At 33.6% G+C, this 25,417-nt stretch overlaps 2 protein-coding genes across 2 annotated transcripts in view; both read right to left on the reverse strand.

Annotated features, from left to right (window-relative positions):
• LOC111628359 (glutamine-dependent NAD(+) synthetase-like) overlaps positions 1 to 3,015 on the reverse strand; it is a 29,618-nt gene extending 26,603 nt beyond the window's left edge. The window contains exon 1 of the mRNA XM_023372128.1: positions 2,941 to 3,015. The gene's annotated coding sequence lies outside the window, so the exon portion shown is untranslated. The remainder of the gene's footprint in view (positions 1 to 2,940) is intronic.
• A 1,635-nt stretch (positions 3,016 to 4,650) lies between these two features.
• LOC111628362 (tRNA (guanine(26)-N(2))-dimethyltransferase-like) lies at positions 4,651 to 25,373 on the reverse strand. The gene is made up of 15 exons (XM_023372131.1): positions 25,071 to 25,373; positions 17,729 to 17,825; positions 17,453 to 17,640; positions 16,697 to 16,812; positions 16,513 to 16,625; positions 16,287 to 16,435; positions 15,661 to 15,738; positions 15,526 to 15,592; positions 15,324 to 15,458; positions 15,140 to 15,225; positions 10,382 to 10,490; positions 8,993 to 9,063; positions 6,602 to 6,721; positions 6,415 to 6,526; positions 4,651 to 4,808 (listed from the first exon to the last, which is right to left on the reverse strand). Exons 1-15 carry the CDS (start codon positions 25,247 to 25,249, stop codon positions 4,731 to 4,733), a joined length of 1,698 nt encoding a protein of 565 aa, XP_023227899.1. The 5' UTR covers positions 25,250 to 25,373; the 3' UTR covers positions 4,651 to 4,730.
• Between the last annotated feature and the right edge of the window lie 44 nt (positions 25,374 to 25,417).

The raw sequence follows: 25,417 nt of genomic DNA on the forward strand, positions 1-25,417 counted from the left end.
CTTCACTACTTCCTGCATTGAGTAACCATCTCTAGAAGAGTTGTGGTTACAAAGGAAGAGTTATCTTTATCATCATCTTGTTATTTCCTCATCTCTTCTTTAAAATTTTATCTCTTATGGTCATTTATTTAAAATAATCATCAAAATACTATTCTTTTTATAAAAACTCTAGCCCGGGATCTCACATTTGCTTATGAGTGGTGTATTCTGCAATATGTGCTTGCATGCCAATATGTAATGTTTCCACTTAAGGAGAAAATGTTTTGCATCCCTCTTTTATTTTTCTATTTCACTCCTTGGCTCTTTACTGCACACAATTTCATTCAAAGGAAGATCTGTATAAATGAAAAAGGCTGCTTCATCAATAATGTCAATTTTTGCAGAATTACAAGTATCTACAATCACATTTGACCAAGTAGCAGTTGCAAGAGAATAACTCTAAATGTAAGACACAAATTATGGGTTCGTCACTCTGGAAATGCCCCATGGGCTTCACAAATATTTCAACACTACTCGCACAAAACAAGCTTACTTTTGTAGAAGGTTGCCTTGAAAATCTTGTTATTGTCTTCTATAGACTGTTGGGCATGTTACAGCAGTCCCAAATGTTAGCCAATGTATTGAAGTGCACTTTAAGAACTTTTTTTTAAAGAAAATCCCTTTTTTTCTTTGCACTTCCTCAATTTCTGCACATGATAGTCACTCATCATGTGCAGAATATGAGGAAATGAACAAGCACCACAACTTCAATTGCATTCTCCCCAACTTCCAGTAATGCTTTCAAATATACTTTATGAACAGTATGGATTCAGCAAGTCCCAATATCTGCAAGTTCTTTTTGTCTAATTGCTGAGGAATCATTTACTTTGTGCAATTTGAACATTACTAAAGTCGGAACACGCAAAAATAAATTCACAATTTTTTTTATAAATAAATTCCAGATTTTTGGGTCTTCTCTCGTACACATCCTACATTCCCTGGAGTTGACCATTGCAATATCGTCGAGAAGAACTCAGTTTGTTCCGGATTTTATTCCAAGTATCCATCAACTTTATAATCGTGCAGCCTTGGGACAGATCCACAGTAAAAAATGTGAAATTTGAGGGGTTCATTGTGTTTTGCATCTAGTCAACTTATCTAAAATCTTACCTCTCGTAGCAAATCAGTAAAAAGTGATACAAAGACAACAGTCACCTCTCGTTCTGATTAAATGCCAGGGCAGTACAAAGTCGTCTTAACTAAAAGAGCATCTCCATGGACTTGCAAATCGAATGACGAACAATTTGCAAGTCTGGCCACTAGCTAAATCTTTGACAACAAGATAGGGTAAGCCCATAAATCACGCGGTTTGATATTTGGCAAAAGTCTGCGATCAGAAAGATGTCAAAAGGCAACTAAATCTTGAAAAATTAGAAAAAAGTAACCAGTGCCCATGACCGCCAGAGAAAAACTATCGATCATTTATCTTTTTGCATATACAAGGTCTGTTCAAAAAGTATCGGACCTTTTTTTTTCCGCGTAAACCAATGATGCGCGAGAGTCCTCCTTCGGTGGAGTTGTGGAGGGGACAGTCATGCACAGCCCTGAATTTTTTCCCGCCTGCAGGAAGCGTCAGTCGTTGGCAATCGGCCTATGAGTGACTCCTTTGGTGGAGTTGTGGAGGGGACAGTCATGCACAGCCCTGAATTTTTTCCCGCCTGCAGGAAGCGTCAGTCGTTGGCAATCGGCCTATGAGTGAGGTCATGTAGTGCACTCTCGTCGGATTCCACTAAGCTGGAAAATGACTGAACGTGAGCAGCGATATTACATCAAATTTTGCCAAAAACCTTGGCGATACCCGAGTATAAACCATTCGCAAGATTAAGCAGGCTTTCGGGGACAATCCTCGAGGCCAAAAAAAGCGCGGCAGGTCCACAGCAATATCAAAGGTCATGTTGACAGTTTTTTCGACTCTCGTGGGGTGGTGTGTCGTGAGTATGCACCACAAGGCCAAACCATCGCAAAGGAGTACTACCAGGAGGTCCTTCGTCGTCTTTCCGATACAGTGCAACGCAAACGACCGGATCTGTGGTCAATCAAAACTTGGCAGCTCCATCGTGATAACGCATCCGCCCATTCTGCGCATCTGATTAGGGCTTTCGTTGCCAAACACAATACTCCTGTGGTTTGTCATGCTCCGTACTCTCTCCACATGGCTCCGTGTGACCTTTGGCTATTTCCCAAGCTGAAAATGCTGCTAAAAGAAACCCGAATTTAGTCGAGAGAAGACATCGTGCGGAATCCGACGGACCGGCTGATGGCCATTCCAAAAGATGCGTTCCAGCAGTGTTTCCAGCAATGGCAGGAACGCTGGGAGAAGTGTATACATTACCTAGGAGACTACTTTGAAGGGGATTAGGGTTTTGTACCTCAAAGTCAATAAATTTATTTTTGCCGACCAAAGGTCCTATACTTTTTGAACAGACCTTGTATAAAATGTAAAAACAGCTTGTAACTTTTAAATAATTTAAGTATCTGTTGCACCGGCCGTAACTACCTACTAGGTAGTAAACACTTAAAATTCACCATTATAATTAGCGCGGGCGCATCACTTCATCTTCTCTTTAATTCGCTCTGGAACGCGTGGCGCGCGAACAGCATAACCAGCGTTATTTTTAAAAAATCAATTCGCATAGTTAAATATTCAATGATTCGAATAGCGGAACAAAAGAGGACAACGTCGCGACAGGGTGACACTTTCGAATGGCGTCGAGGGAAGCGACGCGGATCGCGTCGCGTCGTCGTCAAGGAGAAGACGATAAAGCGATTAATTGGAGGCGCATTTTACTATGCAGACAATTAATTACGAAGAGAATAAAGAATAAAAATAATTCTATACTTCTTTAAATCAGTCTTTCGTTCTAAACTTATAAATTAATAAAAATGTTTTAAACAACTTACCTTCTCTTCGCGCTCGAACACTTACGGAGGCAACCGATACACATGATCGACGCTCGAAGCGCCGAAACGGCAAGAATACGAATTACAAATTTTTTTTTGCAGATTTTACGATTAAAATTTTATTTTACTTAAAAATTCGATGCCGTTAAGATTGCTATTTTAAATAAGTCCAAAAGTAATTCTTTCTTAATTAATTAAAATTCGTTCCGAAATCATATTTTAGCGAGCGTGCACGAAACCGGATTATGGGAGTGCAATCGGGCCGTGTTCAAACGCGTCTCGCGACGATAAGAGTAGCTTCTGAACACTAGCGTAGCGAGGGGGCAAGGGATCTATCATGCCCCGGGTACCACTCGCAGAGGGGCGCCAAGTGGTCTCCAAGACAAACAAGATTTGTTTCTGGAGGGGGGCGCAAGTTATGTTCGCTAAACCACTGCTTCTGAATGACGTAAAAACTCACGTAACACTGAAAACGCGGTTTTTATAACACGGTCTCTCAATCGATCGGCTACTTTTTAGTCACGAACGATTCCAGATTCTGCAATCACAGAAACAAATCGCTACTGTGATTACATATCCGCGATTTTGATACGTGGCGTAACAAGTTTACCAAAGGGAATGCGCACATTCCGTTGCCGGTTTCCTACCTTAAAGTTACTGTTACAGGTATGATGTGAGGAAAATGATCGAACACATTCGATTTTGTAACATTTGGTAATTGATCAGAAAGGCGACTACCGCTCTAAGGAGATACAATACGGGCCCCTCCCCTAATGACATTTCCTCGCCTGCCCAATCTCACCTGCTAAAAATGAGTTGGTAGGACACGAATATTAATCACGTGATCGATACTAGTGATCACGGGTCGCTAATGTGATTAAATCACAGGCAATTAAAAAATAATCTGTGATTTAATCACATTAGCAAAAACTAAGTACGTAACGTCAATTTGTAATAACATTTTCTTTTTAGAAAATGTTATTACAAATTTTCTTTTTAGAAAATGTTATTAAGAATTGAGAACTTTATGTACTTAGTTTTCAGTTTTTTTACAAAATATATCACGTTAATATAAATTCAATATTAACGTATTAGTATTCCTCGTGGACTTCAATAACATATCCTCCTCAAATCAACAATCCTCAATAACATATTCCATTCCAGGGATGTTTCAAAAGGGGAGGAGCACATACAGAATCTCCTTGTGTGATGTGCTTGAGACAATGGGGTGTGTAAGGTTATCCCAACATACCAGAGAAGTGCGGTACTGTTTTATGCCAGAATCTCCAATGTTTAAGTATCCAGCATATCTTTCGTGTGTATCCTATTCTTAAGAATTGGATATGAACGAAGATACCTCGTCACCCATTGTGCCAATGGGATTGCGCATGTGTTAACACCCGCGCAATGCCAATGGTGCATTCACATACTAAACGTTAAAAAAATGATAATTAGTTAACTTCTAACTCTCAACTTCATTCAAAATGAAGTCATTAGTGTTTTTAGATAGGGCAAGGAACATCCTTCTATCTAAACTGTAACAATGTCACAAGGTCACAACATTAATCTTGGTTTTACTAATTGCAAGCAAAAACTTGCCCAGAATGAATTGTGAGTATCCCAATTGAAAGTTGATGTTTTGTGCCATTATAATTTCTTATGGCATTGTTATACAACTAATTTCGAGAGCGTAATGGTTAAAAATTAGAATTCCGGTCGAGATAACATTAATATATCAAAGTTTATTTTACAAGATTATACAATAAATAATACATTTTAATACACCATGGTCAAGTTCCTTTGCTTTCGGATGCATTTTCGGCTGTTTTGTGTGAATACCGACAGTCATCCCCCAACTGACATTCGCCCTGAAAAATAAATTATTATTTTTATAAATATACCGTGGAGAAAAAATGTTCTAATTTACTTTGAATAAAGAGAAAATCTGAAATTACTTTATCAACTTTCCAATTTAAGATAAAAGAATTATCTGGATGACTAAAAGAACTGAACAACCATTATCGTTTGTGTATCATTCTTTATAGAATGTGTAATACTTTTGAATTTAGGGATTTGGTTCTTATAAAAGTTTTGGTTCGACCATTTACATATGAAGGGTTCGGGCATGAAAGCCTTGACAAGTGCCTTAATAAAAAATTAGAGAAAACAGAAAATTAAATGTCTTAAGAAGTTTTCTGCTTCGTTTACTTTAATCCAGTGATTCTCAAACTTTTTCGATCCACCCCCCCCTTTGTTCCATAAAGTTATACCCAACGCCCCCTAACCCATTTTCTCTTGTGTGAGAAAAGGATTGGAAATATTCTTAGGAAAACTTTTCTATGAATCTCACACTTTGTGCCCTTACTTTACATTGTTCTCATCATCTGGAAACCATTAAATGCAATGTTTCCTCTGATCATCCCCAATTTTACGTTTAATCACCGTTCAATACCCTGCCTCCAGCGCCCCTAGATCTATTCATCGCCAAGAAGGGGGCGTTATTGCTTACTTTGAGAAATGCTGAGCTAAAATAAAAGTCAATGTGTTAGAAATATTCAAGTTGTGACCTTCAATAAAAAATAAAAAATATATAAAATGTCAACATTTTATATATATTCCGTCGAATTTTTATATATAGAATTTGTCTGCCGTCGCCCCTCTATATTTCCTTAACGCCCCCCCAATTCTCTTTGAGCCTTCTACTGCCCCCCTGAAAGCCTCCAGCGCCCACAAGCCCACTTTGAGAAACGCTGCTTTAATCAAAATTAAAAAGAACTTGTAATGTTTAAATTGAAATACACAGCTGTTCAACAATTAGCACACATTATAACTAATGAGAGTAGTACTTGCCATCTTTTATGTCTGAAGCTTTCATACAAGAAACGATTACATGACATAACAATATTGTATGAAAGAAAAATCTTCTGGAGCAGTTGCATGTAAAATAAATGCAATCTATTCTAGTGACATTTAAAGAGATTGATAATCATCTATTTAAAACATTGTAATAATAGATGTGCCATAAAATAATACTCATTAGTTTTTCATTTACTTTCTGCCCAGAGGACACCAAGAGAGTCTTTTCTGGGCCTATTGCAGGCTTAGTTGGGCCGTAATAGCGTGACCGAGAGGCGAGCGACGGAGCTTGATACTTTTGCAGCATACACACAATCCTCTAGGTGCCCACGAAATAAAAAAGTTCAAAGAGATAATGCCAAGTGATTGGGTGGACCAAAAATGGGGCCTGGGCAATCTGGACTGTGGCGGTGGAGGTCTGGATTGCCACCATGCAGCCATGGCAGCTCTTTCAAGCACACTTATGTGAAACTCAGAGTATTAACCAACATTCCACAACACATTTTATTTACGTTATCTGAACAAATGGGTTTATAGAACAGGGAAGCTCAAGGAGAACACACCATACTTTAAAATTATCAGTATTCCATATATAAATACATAATTTAATAAACAAACCTTCATAAATTTCCTGCAAGGATATATTTTCAAATCTTTTCCTTTTTCTATAGATCTTTTCCTCTTTCCTTGGAATCTTTTCTGCTTTTCTACCTGTTTGTCTGCCCATAAGCTATGAAAATACATTACATGGATATAAATTATTTCTACAAAGTATGGAATAATAATAATATTAATATTATCAAACCTAGTTTTAGCTCTCATTTTTGGCCCCCAATGAGGATGAGGATTGACTTGGAACCTGCAGAGATTCTGCAGGCGAGATGCAGGATTTGCATCTGGATGAAGCTTAAAACTTATCTCTGTCCTGCAATATGTGTAATAGTAATTAAAAATTATAAATAATTTCAATATTTGAAAATTTGGTATGTAAGGAATTTACTATGCACCTTCTATATACTGTATATACTCATTTAAAAGGTGAAGTTTTTAGACTGTTTTTAAAGGTCAAATTATGGGGTCAACTATTATGTGGATACTACTTTTGAGGGGCAGAAATTCAAGTTAGAATCCAAAATACCAAATCAGTAGCAGAAGCTCAACTGATCTCTAAGTAGTGTTTTCTTTGTGGCTGGATTAGGGACTACCGGACCAATTTCTTTGTTGCATTTTTATCATCATAAATTCAATGTAGCTCAAGGTCACAAAATATAAAACAAATATCAAAATAATTAATAATGACAATAAAAACCAATAAATTACCATAATGAACTTTTTGTTTATGCAGACAAAAAATGAAGTAGAAATTTAATACAGCTTTAAATTACAATTACGGTACATAGTACATTTTAAACATTTCACAAACAAAAGTTCATTAAAACCCTAAAAAATCACACTGTTCATTATCTTAAGCAGCAGCAAATAAAGCTCCATAATCATCAGGTTTTTCTTAATCTTCATCTTTGTTGTCCATAGTTAGAGGTATGCCATCATCCACTTCTTCATCTTCATCCTTCTTCTGTCATCCCATAGACAATCGTCTTCTATACTATCCAGAGAATTCAAAATTCCACATTTTTCAAATGATTTTACAACAGTGTCAACTTTTATTTCCTTCCACAAATCAAAGGTCCATTCACAGATCAAATGCAGTGATGGAATCCACATGCTGCCTACCTTCATATATGTTTTTTATTCATCACGCATTCAGCTACTCCACTTGATTCTCATCATGTCCCAAAATGGCTTATTGATATTAACATCTAGTGATTGGAAAACACTTGTAAGTCTGCCGAGAATTACAGCTACATCAGTATTTTGTGACTGGAGGTTATCAACAACTTTCTTCACCAGACATGCTCTAAACTGATCGCACATGAGCAAACTCCTTTCCTTTCATAGTTACTGGGTTGTAAATTCCAAACTTCCTTTATCCATTTTCTACATCCACCTTCATCCATCTAACCATCCTTTTTCCCTTCAAAACACCATTGGTTTTAATTTAGTACCATCAGCCATACATCAATAACATACATGAAAGATTTATGTACGCATTTGCACTGGCAGTACCTGGTGCTGACATTTTGCATGACCATGTGCCAAAACCACTGCTGCCAGCCATAATTCCTTTCTATTCAGTAGGTTGTTTTAGTGAAAATTTATATACTTATCCTGATAAACTAGATGCACTTGCAGTGCTTTCAATGGAAAAAATTCTGCCAAATGTTGACCTGCTGTCCATGAAATACCAGTGTCAACTTTTACATGGAGTCTATAGAAAATTCCAGACTTTTTGTACAAAATTAGGGGGTCAACTATTACTTGAGTATATACGGTAATAAACTTTAATAAAAACAAGTTCATATTTATGACAAAATAGTTCTGTAGATGACAAAAATACACTAATTTGCAACATGTCTTTAGATAACTGCCAGTTTTAATCTATGAGGAAAAGCAGTCATTGCCAATGCCCACAGATTTTGACATAAATACAAACTTATTTTTATCTCCACACTAACAGAGCACATCATCCTCATTTGGTAAAGGATGTTTACAACCTATCGGGGAACTTTAGCCACCTTCAAAAATATTCCTCTTACCATAACTTTAAACAATATCAATATCAAGAAGAAAAAAATATATTTCCTTTAGGACTATACATATAATTGAGTCCGTCTTCATTTGTCCTTTCACACGCTTGGCAGAGGCAATAACAAATTTACGGCGATACTGACCTTTTATTTGAAGCTACATGTTCGCTGTCCAATGTAAATGAGTTAAAAAGTCCTCTAGCGGTGGCCAGTACTATTATTAAATAAATAAATACATTAAATACATGTCCTGGCAATTTATTTTTAATGTATTTATTTATTTAATAATAGTACTGGCCACCGCTAGAGGACTTTTTAACTCATTTACATTGGACGGCGAACATGTAGCCTCAAATAAAAGGTCGGTATCGCCGTAAATTTGTTATTGCCTCTGCCAAGCGTGTGAAAGGACAAATGAAGACGGACTCAATTATATGTATAGTCCTAAAGGAAATATATTTTTTTTCTTCTTGTGAATTCGTCCTGGCAATTTATTTTTAATATCAATATCATTTATATAAAAATCAGAAAAAATGAGTCTTTGGTACCTGATTTCCTTCTTTAGTATAACCTCTCCTGGAGTATTCTTGAGATCTCGTTTCACAGGATGTAATTTTACCTGTGAACATTTCAAATAATAAAATTTCTATAACGGCACAGAATTTCAATAATTTAACTCCCATTTTTAAAAATCAAAACCGTATTTTGGTTATAAACAAATTAAACAAAGAACCATTCATAGTATTTCAAGTGTTTGAGAATAATAATTTATTTTGATATCAATTTCAAAATTCTTTCTATTCTGTCAAGCCGAGATCTCGTAATGCGACAACTCATTTATAAAATAGTAAATGTGTTTTGACATTTAAAACACTTTTGCTTGCCATATTTCATTAAAAACACATTCAAATAACTGTCAACACAATGTGAAAGTAAAATGTTTTTAAGATAACAGTTAAGAAAAAGTATTGTTTTTGCAAACTACTTCTTGTGGAAGCATGTATGAAGTTATAGTGAATGGCTATAACTTAATTACATAAGACTGCATCTATCTTATAGATTAGCTAACAACACAAAGCTCATCATGAGTGCATTCAATATATTATTATTTAATGATTTGTGTTAAATCATCAAAATTCTCACTTTTTAGTGGATATTATCCATGACCACGGATCAAGGTCATTACACATTTTCTTTATTTTGAGAAGGGGACATTTCCTCGTAGCTATTAGAAGTGCCTCTTCTGTTCTTATTGGCACAATGTCTCTTCCTCAAAATAAATAAAATGTGTAACAACCTTGATCCGTGGATGTGGTTAATATTGTCCATAAAAACCGAGAACTTTGAAGATTAATGTGTAACATTAAATGTGCCAAATTGTAATCTGTAATGAGTCTTTACGTGGTGTTAACCATGCTATAAATATAATCTTATGAAATTAAGTTAGTCTGTGTTACTCATCTTAATTTTTAAGTTAACATTTTGCATATACTTGCATCAAATTGACACAAAAGTATGCATTAATATTGCTTTTTTTTAATCAAAATACATTGCAAATTGATTTTAGTTATACAAAGGAACGGGAAGGAGGTTATATCCAGAACCAATAAAGCATAAAACTTTTATGGGCTGAAAATAGTAGCACATTCCTGTAATGTGACTAACTGGAGATTTGTATCGTTTAATCAGACATCTGTAGTAAAAATAATTTCTATATTGGAGGCAAAAGAGAATTCAAGTTTATTGGATACTGAGGATAAGCAAACTGATGTAAAAAATACAGTAAGACAAATAAGAAAATAAAGTGCAAGTTACAAACATAAATTCCATGCCAATGAATTCCAAAGCAAAACTGGAATTTACAAATTTGCAAGCAATACAGTTGCACAAAAACATCATTTTGAAATTTCTAAAAAAAAAAAAAAAAAATTTCTTACCCAACTCCTTACTACATCCCAAATGACATCGCTAGGTGCATCGGTTTTCAGAGACTGTTTACAGGCATGTGAAAGAGAGACTTTATATCCCGCATTCAGTATTGCCGATCTAAGGATTTAAACACAAAATTTCTTAATATTAACAAATGTTAATTTGGCATCTAAAACTTAAGGACAAACACGAGATTGGAAGAATACACAGCATAATTTGGTTAAATAACTTTGAGGAAATGTGTGCTACCAAACAACATGGTGTAGAAACAAATATGCATTTGTAATTGGACTTTATTGGATAGCATTTGAGAAAACGTAAAACAGATGGATGCATTAAAAGTGCTACAATTGGGAGTTGTTTAATTATCTCTGTGTCTGTACTGTTAGTTTTGTCCCATTTCTTATGGCCAAAGCACATTATCTAAATGATTTTATACATATGGTTCCAACTCAAATTAAAACAAAAATTTGAGTTAAAACCATGTGTATAAAATCATTTCAATGATGTGTTTCGGCCATGACTTCTCCCGACCAACTTTGTACAAATTCCCCAACCCTCACATCCCTTACAGTAATGAACATTGACAAAATAAAACAGTATACAACTTACTATGAAAATGTACTACTATTTCTTTGACTTTTTAATTAGTTATTTTTTCTAATTAACAGTTACATAATTTTTATAATTGCTAAATAATTAAAATTATTTAGCAATTATAAAAATTATGTAACTGTTAATTAGAAAAAATAACTAATTAAAAAGTCAAAGAAATAGTAGTACATTTTCATAGTAAGTTGTATACTGTTTTATTTTGTCAATGTTCATTACTGTAAGGGATGTGAGGGTTGGGGAATTTGTACAAAGTTGGTCGGGAGAAGTCATGGCCGAAACACATCATTGAAATGATTTTATACACATGGTTTTAACTCAAATTTTTGTTTTAATTTGAGTTGGAACCATATGTATAAAATCATTTAGATAATGTGCTTTGGCCATAAGAAATGGGACAAAACTAACAGTACAGACACAGAGATAATTAAACAACTCCCAATTGTAGCACTTTTAATGCATCCATCTGTTTTACGTTTTCTCAAATGCTATCCAATAAAGTCCAATTACAAATGCATATTTGTTTCTACACCATGTTGTTTGGTAGCACACATTTCCTCAAAGTTATTTAACCAAATTATGCTGTGTATTCTTCCAATCTCGTGTTTGTCCTTAAGTTTTAGATGCCAAATTAACATTTGTTAATATTAAGAAATTTTGTGTTTAAATCCTTAGATCGGCAATACTGAATGCGGGATATAAAGTCTCTCTTTCACATGCCTGTAAACAGTCTCTGAAAACCGATGCACCTAGCGATGTCATTTGGGATGTAGTAAGGAGTTGGGTAAGAAATTTTTTTTTTTTTTTTTTGAGAAGAGANTTGAGTTTATTATCGCCTGTACAGTATGTAAATTAGGTACCGTAAGTCTAATACAGCACTAATTTTACACATTTCTTGTGAAAGAAACATTTCTTATTCAATGGCCATAAAAATTATTTATATTAATGATGTCTCCAAAGGTCAAGTTATTTTTCTGCGAAAAATTCGTTATCAGAAATCACAGCCACTGTTTCATGTGCTGTTCCGCGACAAAAACAAGCTTTGAGCAACGGCGTAGTCGAACGGTGCACACTCGGTAAGTAATCCTACAATTTTTTGTTTATAGCATAGTTTATACAGATTATTCCCAAAAAATCATACGTGTTTTGGAAATGTTGAGTGAAATTAGTCTAGAATCAGTTAATTTTATAGAAGAAAACCTTTCAAACAGCCTTAGTCCGTAATCTTCACGCCTATCGGGCTGCGATTGGCTCATGTATTTAATGATTCCTACAACGTAAAATTCGATTAATGTGGAACGTATCTAAGCGTTATAGGGGTCTACTGTATTTATATTTTTTTGTTAAAATTAAAATTAACTCATTGATAGTTTGCAAAGTTTAAAAAACTGTTTATAGACTTGGTCTTTAAGTATAGAATCAAAAATAAAAATTGATGAATAGCACTTGTGCATTCTTTACAATTAACCTAGTGTTTCTCAAACTTTACCTTCTGGTTGATGTATTCAATAAATTTTAAAGTGCCATTTACCTATCAATAGTTGAATAGTTTGCTATCAATGTATTTGTCTAGACCAGGGGTCGGCAAACTTTTTTAACCGTCGACCCCCAACCACTTTCCAAAACCTCACATTGAGCCCCACCATAAAGTTTTATTACAAGTGTAAGTGTATGAGCAAACAGAAAAAAAAAAAAAAAAAAAAAGGTTGTGACCCTTTAGCCGCATCGACCCCCAATGATGTTGCATCAACCCCTGGGGGTCAATATCGACCACTTTGGCGACCCCTGGTCTAGACCCACGGAGATATGCAAACCACACATTGTAGAGAAATCTGCTATCTGAATTATCTCAATCACCTGGACATGAAAATTTCTACTATTTGGCACACTACACACTGCAAAAATTTTCAGTGTTTGCAGTGATTTTTAAGGATGTCAAATAAAGAAAGCAGTTAAGTATCTCAGAATGGATAGATTTATGAGAGAAGGCAATGCAACATCTGAAAATTTTGCAAGAGATGCTTCCCAAGAAGACTTTCTACAGGAAACTGACTATTTAGGTGTTAGATTTGTGTAGAAAACCTGAAAAACTTCATGTGGCCAGCCCATTGGTGAGATGGAACCTGCAGCCAACTACGAGTGTTTTATCTACTAAGACATTGATGGGGCTAAGCAAGTAAAGAAGCCTATATTAATTACCATGGCCCAGATCTAGATTATGGTATTTTAAAATTTCAAGTAATTTCAAAAAATTATAATGTTTTAATGAAATTATTTTAAAAATTATTTTTAATTATTAAATTTATTAAATTATTAAAAATTACATACATTTACAATTTAGTAAATGTATGTAATTTTTCCTATTAGCTTTTTAGCTATTAACTTATTTTAAATTAAATTATTTTAACTAAATATAAAGGAGTGTATTAGAAGTTAGACAAAGTTGAAGTTCATATCCTTAATCAAAATTTTTGAGCCTTATAAAAATTCATTCCGAAAATAAATTTTGCATTTTTGAATGTCAAAAAGTACATTGATTACTATCTATACTAAAAATAAAAATAATCATTTACTTTTGGGCATTACATCTATATGGTGGCTCATTTTTGTCAATTTTCTGTAATTGCTCATGTGAAATAAATGCTACAAAGCAAATACACTAAGATGTATATGTTATATGTTAGATCCCAACCTCCCTTAATATGATGAACTTAATAACATCATAAAAAAACTGATTTTTTTCTTGAATTTCAGCTAATGTGTCCTGCACTATATCAGAAACATAAAGAAAAAATAAAATTGTGATTACTCATAAACTATCCCTGACAGAAAAAAACTAAAAACAGGTTTGAATTCAGTGCTTGAAGTACAACTAGGAACACAATGTATTTTTTCAGAAATAGAAAAAAAGTTTTTTTTTGCAGAACAGTGTTATTAATCGGTTCATAAAGTATCGTTATTTTGTGTGCAAATTTTTGGGGAAATTTTGGGTCCTGAAAATATTCTGCATGCCTTTTTATAAGTTGTATTGTACCACATTACTTTCTTACTGCCTACAGACGGCTACACTTGGTCTACCTTACTGTGAGCAAAAAAAAAATCAACAAGGTGTAGCCAAGGAGATAAATTCCCTGACTTTTTCCAAACTAATGAAAATCCAACTTTTCTGAATTTTCCCTAACTTTCCAGATGTGTAAGAACCTGTATACAGTTAATTAATATACTGAAACTTTTCAATAGACACTGACACAGGCAAAAATACCTTCCTTACTTACTCCAGCAATGTTTAATTTGAATTACAAACATTTTCTGCTGCATTTAAAGGTCTTTTTAAAGTAAAAAGCCATGCTATAGATCAAACCACAAAAGATTTTTTTTTTCTAAAGCTCATAATATAGCCTATTTTCAGTTGTGCCGTACCCACAAAGTTCGAACAACAAATTGCAATTAGGTCTGTTTATGAGTTGCTTCAATCATTTGATTCTTAACATATATCAATCTGTGCTAAAGATACTGTTTATATTGCCATAATCATCATTGAAAGGCACAAATATAGTGGTGCAGGAATTATGCTGAATGAATGTACTGAACTTCATGTGTTTAACAAAGGTACTATAATTGGTAGTAAATGTTACTGTAAACACATCATCCTACTCAAGTTTGATTGTTCTGTAATGCCAGGAATTTATTTTCATGGACAACGATGTCCAACCACACCATAGTGGAGGATGATCTAGTGGAGAAACAGGATAATCATCACATAAACTGTCCAATATGCTTCTTCAAGACTGAATTGAATAGAATATGTTTAGGATACCATAGGAAGATGCATTTCTGAATGTAATTCATTAGCAAAGTGTACCCTAAAACTAATCCATGCTCTAAAGGAAGAACGAGTGAAATTACCACAAGAACTCTTGGTATGCAGTATGCCAAAATAGTTTGAGAACTGCACTACTGTTCAGCAGACCATATCAACTTGACATATATTTATTTGTATTGTGCTTAGTTTCATGAGAATAAATTTACTGACAGATTTAGCTGCATTCATTGTGTTTTAGCCATTTACAGGTTGCAATATGACTTGTAAAAGACTAAAAAAGTCCTTAAATTTTGGATACAAATGTAGTATAGGTTATACAAAAAACATTTACCTGACTTCTAATATACTTGGTGTTACAGAATGAACAATAGCACAAAGATCCGAAATTGTGTAATAAAGCGGGCAGTTTTCCAATTCCTACAGAAGCATAAACTGTAAATCTTAAATTCTGCAACTTTAATAAGATCTAAATAAGATTTGATTTTTTAAAACTTTTAAATTTTTAAAAAACTTACTTCAGCTATTACATTAAGAACTCCAATCATTCTCCTGCTGGTACCGTAACAGTTCAAATCTTCTTCTGTACATTTTATTAAATCTTTGACAAAATCTCGATCGTGAAGCTCGCTCATCCATATTGGCCCACCTAGCTATGAAGTACAAAACACATTATTCTAATATAAATGTAATGCTTATTAAACTAAAAGCTTTTAATACCTGATGTCTTTGTCCACAGTTGTCACAATTCATGTTGACAGGCGGTCCATGAGCTGGAGAAATTTTACTTGCAGAAAAAAGAAAAAATCATGCAGATGTTCTATAATACACAAAAAATAGAACAGTAATACTCACTCTTTATTTTGGGACTTTCCTAATGGTTGCAGATGGAATGTTTCACATCCTACACACTTATAAACCATTGCCAACTTACTGAAAGTGAACATATTTATGTTTAATATAGGGTCTTCCAAAACAAATGCTACCATTTAAATTACTATAACCATGATATTATCAGAGAAGCATTTGACACACCAATTGACAGAAAAATCATGCAAGTTTCATCTCTCATTGGTATCCAAACATCTCATCATCTACTACCTTAAGAAAGTGCCATAAAACGAAAATAGCAACTCTGCAACAGAGGTGTTTTGCTTCTGCAGTTTGCAAAGTTGGAATCACTCATCACTGCACAACACAAGTAATCTACCATAAAACTGAGGCCACAGTATGAGGGGTGATAACAAATAAGCTGTAGGAAAGCATAGGAAGAATTTGAGTATCAGTTAGATGCATGCTACACAAAGTGCATGCATTGAAAAACTGTAACGGACAAATGTAAAACTTGGAACAGATTTTTAATGTTTTAACATATATTACAACATTCTTGAATAATAATTAACATAATTACAATAATTTAAAAATGGTAGCATTCTCCCTGTATAAATCCAACACAAAAGTAACAAAATTTGTACACTTACTTTATAGATTTCTTCACTTCATTAGGACTTGTGTAGACTTTAACAAATACCCTAACGTAGAAATCTATGCTGAGCGAGAGTAAAGGCACTATGTAACGTCCATATCGATTGGCATGAGACTCGATACTCTGTAGAATTATCCTTAATGCCTGAATTACAATGAAAAATAGTTTTGCTATTTATCTTTCAAACACTCAAGCAACTAATAAAGTAACTGTAAATTAACCATTTCATGACAGCATTTAATTTTTAAAGAGGTGGCACCGTATTTAGCATGGCACGTCTCGCCGTGATTGCCACAGAGGATGGCCATATCCGTACAGGTAACGAGTAACAAACCTACAGAATTATATAAGAGGAATAAATGGCAGAAATTCTACTGCGATAAATCAGGAAGTAAGTTTTCTCACCGCCATCGGCAACGCACTGCACGGCTGCATCAAGGAAAGGCGCGGGACTTCCGTAGGGATCTAGATCAATTACGTGGAAACGCCTATGAACGTTCCTGTGTTGATACATTAATAATCTAAAAATAAAAAAACATTAATAATTTTTTAAGCTAATTGTTTATATAAAAGGCATTACCAATTAATTAACTGTATTAATTAACTAATCATACAGATCATACATATCAATGAATCACACAAATTAATTGCTTGCTTATCAGAAATTAACCTGTATGGTTTTGTTGGTCTAAAAATGAAGGTAGGACAGAGATTCAAATAGTGTAACTGGTAATATATCTGCATTGTAAGCAACAGTTGCAGGTTTGAAGCCCATTCTAGATTACAGGAGTTTCAAGATTTGACCAGGACAGATCTTACTGGAGGGCATTGCTCAGAGTTACCAGAAGTTGGAAATGACTCAATAGAACTCACTATAATCTTATGATCATCAAGAATGGTCATAAGATTATACCGAGATGCAATGGCCAAATAACCAAGATGGCAGACTACTGCTCTAAGAACCCAGAATCGAGTATGAATAATCTGATAAAGCCATTCGGCCACATCTTTGCGGACAATGGTTTTTTGGTTTGGAGAAGAAATTTATAAATCTTAATAGTAACAGATGATACAACCAGTCCATACACTCAAATGCAGAAAAGATTCACACAAATTAACTCATATAAATATTGAAAAATATAAGTAAAGCAAAAATCATACGACGCTTCTTCACGATGCGGAGAAACTAGGTGTTCCACCTTGTTGAGCCACACATTTGTTTTCATGCTCTCGACCGCCTGAATGGAGTAATCGTTTGCCACGATACTCTTCACATCTGGTATTTCTTTTGCATACCTGATCGATCTCAATCCGGATGCAGCCAGAGCTTCCAAAATATAAAGCTTTCCCTAGAACACAAAATAAATTTTATAATGGCAATTTAATAACAAAGTAATCTGACAGCAAAAACATATATATATATATATATATATATACCTGGAAATCAGAATCATTATCAGCCTTGACGTCATTTACATGGTTTTCTGCTTTTTTAAGAGAAAACGATTTACTAAATTCTTTGATAACTGCAATGCTATAAAGAAAGCAAAATTTATTTTTTAGAATACTTGAAAAAATAAATAAATAATGATGATGATGAACCATGAGAAAAAACAAATTCCATTATGTATTAATGTATGTGTGTCATAGATTTATCTCTTTTGATCAAATGTATTATTTACAGTAACACCTCGACTTATGTAAAGCTGTGGTCACACCAAGCGATTTCCAGCTGTGTGGGCAACCACAACTGCAACAAGCACAAGTCGCGCGTGTCTTCTTGTGGTCATAAATTGTTCACTGGCATTGCAACTCAAAAACACATGACCCTATAATAAACCAATAAAATTACAGTAGCTTGTTTTTGACTACTTTTGTGAGTTTACCAACATTTTACATTCTACTTCAGAGTATTTACAGAATTTTAGCCACTTTTCTTATTAAAATGGCAAGCAGTTCCTTTTCTAGAATGAATAAAAGAAAAAAGCAGATAATTTTCTTACAGCTGGTAAGAATATATGAAGAGAAAAATTAGAGGAAATGTTCATGCTGGGTTAAAACTTGTCAAAATGAAAATCAATGGGCTAAACAATCGTGCTTCCACCAGCTGATGAATGAATTAAGGCTTTCAGATGCCAAAGATTACAGGTGATATATCCATATAGATACGAATACTTTCCAAAGTATTTTAATTAAGGAGGATAACACCCATAATAGCTAAAGAAGATACACATCTTCAAAGTTCTATTTCACTCAGAGAATATCTTTCATTGACACTTCATTATTTAGTGACTAGTAAGAAAAATATCTATTTTGTATTTAATTTATATTTTATACAATTTTGAGATTAAAATGGTTCATATATAATTTAGGTGAAACATTTCGTAGTTTGGCATACCAATTTAGAGTGGCCCATAATCAAGGCTGTAGAGTCAGAGTCGGAGTCGTCAAAAAATCTGCGGACTCTGACTCCTTTTTACTTCCCGACTTGTTATGTATATAAAACGGAAAAGTATTGGAATCGCGTCGAATTTGACCTGCCAACTTTTTTTTTTTTTTTTTTTTTTTTTAAATTAAATTTTTGGAGACCTCCAGAACCCCTCAAAAGAGTCAATAAAAGGAGAAAAATTTGCACCCATGTGTGTTGGCATCTAATTTGTTTAATTTCTTTATTTTCTGTTCTGAGATATTAAACAATATCTCAGAATGGGTAAAGTTTAATAAACAAAATATGGCACTGTAGCTTGAGTATAAAATGGCATTAATACTGTTAAATTTTGGTTCTTAATTAAAGATCGGCTGGAGGAAGACATAAAAGTGGTCATATGTCATAGCTCTTAATTAATGAATATTTTACTCGTTATTAGCATTCAAAATTAAAAAAAATAAATAAATAAAACTGTCTCTACCCTCAAAGTAAGCTTTTTAGCCATTTTATAATAGTAGAGTAAAACCCGTTAAGATGTTCTAGCCTAAGATGTTAGAATGTGCATGGGTACACGATTTAGTTCAACCACCTTGACGCTTAATAACTAACTCCTGTGTTAAACCTCCTGACTCCGATTCTAACTACTCAGACCACAGAAATTATTAGGCTTGAAACGGGGTGAACAAATCATGCCCCACACACACAGTATAACATCCACACATATAGAAAAAAATTTTGAATCTTTTGCATATCTCAAAATTTCAAGATGTCCTGAGTCCAAAATTGTAAAAATTTGGGAGGGGTCATTTTTTGACTGAGCACCATACTTTCCATCTGTTATATATAACAGAGTAAAAAAGTAAAAATTATCGAATACATATTTATATATTGACCGTGTCATTACTTAGAGGAGTATTTTAGCTTTGGAATAAAAAGTTTCTACGTTCTATCTTTATTAGAACTCTATTTATTGAATCTTTTATTCTGAGGTCACGTGATGACATCAGAATTTCCGGGTCTCTTTCGGTAACAAGTCCGTCCCTGATCGGTGTTGGAGTTGGATGGTAAGGAAAAGTCGGGGTCGGCAGATTTTTACGTGACTCCACAGTGCTGCCCATAATTCAATATCAATCATTAACCCAGAAGTTTTTGATGCTATTTATCAATCTTATAAAAGTGAATATTTGAGGATAAGTGTTGTTCACAGGAAAGCTTGAATGATTTTAATTTTTAATCAATATATTTTTTCTTTAATATAAGCATTTATTTTATTCAATTGTATATTATTAAAAGTAACCAAACCTTTTAAAATAAATCTAACAATAACTCATAAATTCAGATTTGACCTACATCAAATACCGCATTTAAATGTATTGAAACTAAGTTAATACAAATGTTATAATCAAGATACATTGACAAATATACGACACAAGGTATTGTTAATTTGTCAATATTGTTAATTTGAAAAAAACTGTGCAGAAAAAATTTATTTTAAGTGCACTTAAAAAGCTTCATATTGTTTTGATTTTTAACATTATTATTATATTGGCTACATTAATTTAAAATTGTTTATTTTTCTAAGGTACAATCTACAGTATGTGAATGGGAAGATATTGCTAAAAAATTTGATGAAAGGTGGCAATTTCCTCATTGCCTTGGTGCAATAGATGGAAAACATGTACAAATCATATGTCCTAAGCAATCTGATCTGCTTATTATAACTACAAAGGTAGTATTTCTGTTATTAGTCAGTTATTTAAGGTTGTACTCAGTTATTCTGTTTGCTAAAGTTCTATTTTTTCCAAATAAGGATTTTATAGTGTGGTTATGATGGCAATGATGCATGCAGATCTTTCATTTATATATCTGGATGCAGGCACTAATGAGAGACAAAGTGATTCTTTGATTTTGAATGCATCAAATCTGAAGAATGTCATCGATGATCGAAAGTTAAACTTTCCACCAGCTAGTCCGCTTCAAAGTGGAGGACAGCCAATTCCATATGTATTTGTTACAGATGAAGGAATTGGTGTCTTCATGAGTAATGAGGCCTTACCCAATAAAACAGTTGACAGCTGAGAAATCCATCTTCAATTATAGGTAAAAGAGCTATTTAATATTAATTATTTACAACAGTTTATTATTATTATTATTATTATTAGTGTTATAAGTCATAAAAACTATTTAATTTAATTCAAATTGAAATTATTGTTAGATTATCAAGAGCAAGGAGAGTTGTTGAAAATGCATTTGGCATGCTCTCTTCTGTTTGGCAAGTCTTCTCTACAGTGATTTTATTATCCCGGATAAGGCTGCAAAAATCATCCTAACATGTTGTGTTCTTCACAACATGTTAAGATGATTTTTGAGAAAGAAAAATAAAATCTTATCTTACAGCTGTTACCGGTGACAACTTTGGAGAACAATATCATTAACAGCTTACATCCTTGGAAAGCAGTCGTAATTTAAATCCATCAGTAGCAAAAGCAATCTGTGATGAATTCAAAACTTATTTTAATACTGTAGACCAAGTAGAATGGCAATGAAATGAAATTTGTTTATAAAATTATTAAATAATAAATATGAAATGTAAAATTATTTTAAAAAGTTTGTAATTATTATAATTACAAGTCTTCATTATAAATGATATACTGTTTTGAGTTAAGAAATATACAATAAGTGAAAAATTTTTATTAATTAAGTACTATTAAGAATATTTTTTCTTCCTCCATAATGAGAGAAAATATTTTCAGTTGTAAGTCCAAAGCATTTTTCTTGGGAAGGGTTCTTAGTTTGGCAGCTAGAAGACTGCCAAATTCATCGAACACATCCTTCTTTGGTTCAATGACTCAGAGCCTGAAAAAATATTTAAAAAACAATCTTAAATGAAAAGGAAAATCAAGTTTTCAGTCTTATATTATTTATTTAATAGTCTTCTTTGTATTTGTGTAATATTTATAGTATCAGTTTCTAAAGTGAACACTTACTCAAAATTATTGAGTTTTTCAGTTGTTCACTCTGTGGTGTAAACTTTAATAAATAAATTATACATTTTGAATAATTTACATTCATTGTAGATTCATTAAAATTTTCTTTGTCCTTCTCTGCCATCTTTTTTCTTTTTTGGTGGCTGTGGACTATCAAATGTGCATGGTGATAACGAAATGCTTTCATTAAACATTTCATCATTATGTACAGTACATCGATATTTACATTGATAATTCTATCTGTTTCTGCCTCAGACATGCAGCCAGAAGTAGACGGTTATGTATCATTTAACTATAAATAAAAATAGGCTATATTTAATTAGTTTTTATCTACTTCAATATATAAAATACATAGGCTGTATTTTTCAAGCTCCGATATTCCATAAAAAAAAGACAAGTGTAAATAACAAAATGAATTTATTACCAAAAGTTAGGTACAAACAATTTTTTGACATTATCACTGTGAAGATTGAGGCATTTGTCATATCTGTGGACAAGCTTTTCCATCCCCTTGTCATAGAATGTTGCCGCCAATGACTTGAGATGGCCCTAACTTTTTTTTGAAGATCATCATTAGTCTCGAACCTCTGCCCTCCTAGTCACTTTTCCTGTTCAGGAAAGAAGTGGAAGTCGCTTGGCGCTAAATCAGGTACTATACGCTGGGTTTAAAGGTGGTGAAGACCTCCACCTTTCAGACTTCCATCCAGCTTAAAACTTTTTTTAATGTGTGAAGACTTCCACCTCTTTCCTAAACTGAAAACATGGCTAGCAGGGCAGATGTTTGAGACTAACGACAATCTTCAAAACAACATTGTTAAGGCCATCTCAATTCACTGGCAGCAACATTCTATGACAAGGGGATGGAAAAGCTCATCCACTGATATGACAAATTTCTCAATCTTCATGGTGATTATGTTGAAAAGTAACCATGTTTGTACCTAACTTTTGATAATAAATTCATTTTGTTATTTATACTTGCCTTTGTTTTATGGACCATCATAGCTTGAAAAAACCCCCTTGTATATATAACATATAATTACATCGTGTGACGATAATGGTGACATCATTTTCTTATAAGAATTTAAAAGAAAACTGAGGGACGACTAATGTTCCCACGTTGGTTTATATATTTCATTCTCGCCGCATCCACTGTGCTTGCTGTCATCTACTTTTTTTTATTTGAAGAAACATTGTTCTTAGATGAAAGAACTTTTTACTTAGTTCTTTAACTATATTTAAAACAATATTGTTGTTACCAAACTAAAAACAATCAACATTTTATATTCAGATATCTAAAAATGGTACTTACAATCAATGCTGAGATTTTCACTTATCTCACACCATGCCTGCACTCTTTTGTCTTTTCTTCAATAAAACAAAGAATTAAAGTCACACAAGCATTTGTGAGACTGAATTAGCTTGATTAATCTGGATTCTGCAAACTTATCCATCATCTTGTTTTCTGCACACGATAATGAACTATTTTTGATGTTGCCACCATAAGACATGCACAAAAATGTTTTCTGATTGGATGCATGTTTGCAATCAGTGCAAGTAGAACCAACTTTTTGTTTCTAGTTGCGGTTGTATCGCGCCTGTTTTCAAAGGGGTTTACTAGTTAATGAGGACAGCCATTGCGATTGCAGTCACCTGCACGGCTGGAAATCGCATGGTGTGACCATGGCTTAAGGGTTACTTTTTGGGTCCATTATCTAACTTGAATTCTGTGCAAGTTGAATTTGTAAATTACTTAAATGTAATTTCATAAGAAACCGCAATGTTATACAAAATATTATAAGGAAACTATTTTTTCATAACCGTAATAAGAGAATCATCATGTGGCAGTATTTATTCTGATATAAGTTATAAAAGTACGAAAAAAAAATATAAACATAAAACAAAACGTTCATATAAAAAATGTCCATGTACAAATACAGCTGCACTGAACCACAGAAGTATTCACATGCACTAGTGCCAAGAAAAAATTCAGAGAATTAATAACCCTAGTAATTAATTCTCTGAATTTTTATTATCTTTTTTGATTTACATACATTTATGTAACTGCAAATTTACTTAAGTCAAACAATTGCTGGATTATTTCGGGCCACATTAACGTTAATCTTAAAGATCGGGTTATTCAATGTTTATGTTTGTATTTATGTAAGTCATAGGTAGTGTTACAACCCATCCAGTTTTCACCCGTACAGTCTGGGAATTGACTAACTGTCTGGGTGAACTATTAATTTTGTCCGGGAATTTCGTAGAAATTGTGAAATTACCATGAAACAAAGTTCTTGCAAATATTTTTACAAATTTACACTATTTTAACAGCAAAAGAACTCACACTCATTGAAACTCATCTGCAATTCTACCATGTTTGTCTGTTTACATGTGGCACACAGCCTGTAGACCGTTTTTTTTTTATCTTTCATATACAATCATACAGGTCTACAGGTAAGTTATCTAGCACATTATTCTTCACATTGTAAAATGACATTGCGCATACATCAAGAACTTCTGTTCGAACAAAGCTGACCTGCCATCCGGATCAGCAATTTTGAAAAAGTGGCAACACTAGTCACAGCTTACATAACTCCGGACATCATTTTACTTCGATTTCTCAATAAAATAATTGACTTACGTATTGGCATAGATTTACTTTTTTGATCATCTTCAGTGACCATCAACAGGTTACAACTTAATCAAACAATTTAAAACATGGTACACATATTCATCAGGAATGATACCACAAGAAGCCCATTACGACTGCCATACCACAAATTCTTCCCCACACTATAATGGCAGATAAAGTTTATAAAATACATACACACATCAAAGAAGTGTTCACATTGACAGATAGGCTAAATGTCATGTGCTTTTTTAAAAGAAGTGTAACCATCAATGATAACACATCATCACAACTAATCAAGTATTAGTAGAAGACAGAAACTTATAAACCAACAGTTCCAGAAAATAGGTATGCTTCCCACACATTTCTGATAACATTAGCACTCGGGAGAGTGTACCGCAGCAGCCATCATCACACACCAACGATCAGTTTGACCCTAGACGTAACAATGCAATGGGAAGTGTCCCAGGAGACAAGAATGAACCAATATTCGTGCGGCTTCGATGCTAACATGTCCAGTCCGTCTTCACTGTACTCCACATGGACAAATATATTTCATTATCCCTAAATTCATTTCTATGTATAAACTGTATTTCGTTATTAGTGTAAAATGAAGGTTTAACAACTGTTAAAGAGATAACTGCCTGTTTGCGTTAATATAGTGTGATTCATCTAGACTGTCTCATTGTATTTCAAGAGAATACAACGAGAAAACGTATTTAAAATGACACTAACCTCATATCACGATTGAATTCCTGAACAGGGTTGTAAAAAACGTCGTTAGTCGAAGGAAAAATCACTTTGGCTTGACCTTCTTCCACTACCGTGCTCGGAGTTTTGTCAATTACAATATTATCTTTTACTTCTTCTCCTTTGACTTCATCTTTCGAGATGATAATCTCGTCCTTCTCCATTTTTATAATCTAAAATATACTTTCTAAAACTCTATTTATATTTCTATCTCCTAACAGTTCATTTATCGTAGAATTATATACGGTAACGAACGAGTAAGTACGGACACGTGTTTCCCATCTACGCCATATTTGCGGGAGATTTTTCCCTCCCGTAGGGATTTAAAGTTG

This window comes from Centruroides sculpturatus, unplaced genomic scaffold (genome assembly GCF_000671375.1).
Source record: "Centruroides sculpturatus isolate CEXI.00-Female unplaced genomic scaffold, Cexi_2.0 scaffold574, whole genome shotgun sequence".
NCBI classification, from domain to species: domain Eukaryota; kingdom Metazoa; phylum Arthropoda; class Arachnida; order Scorpiones; family Buthidae; genus Centruroides; species Centruroides sculpturatus.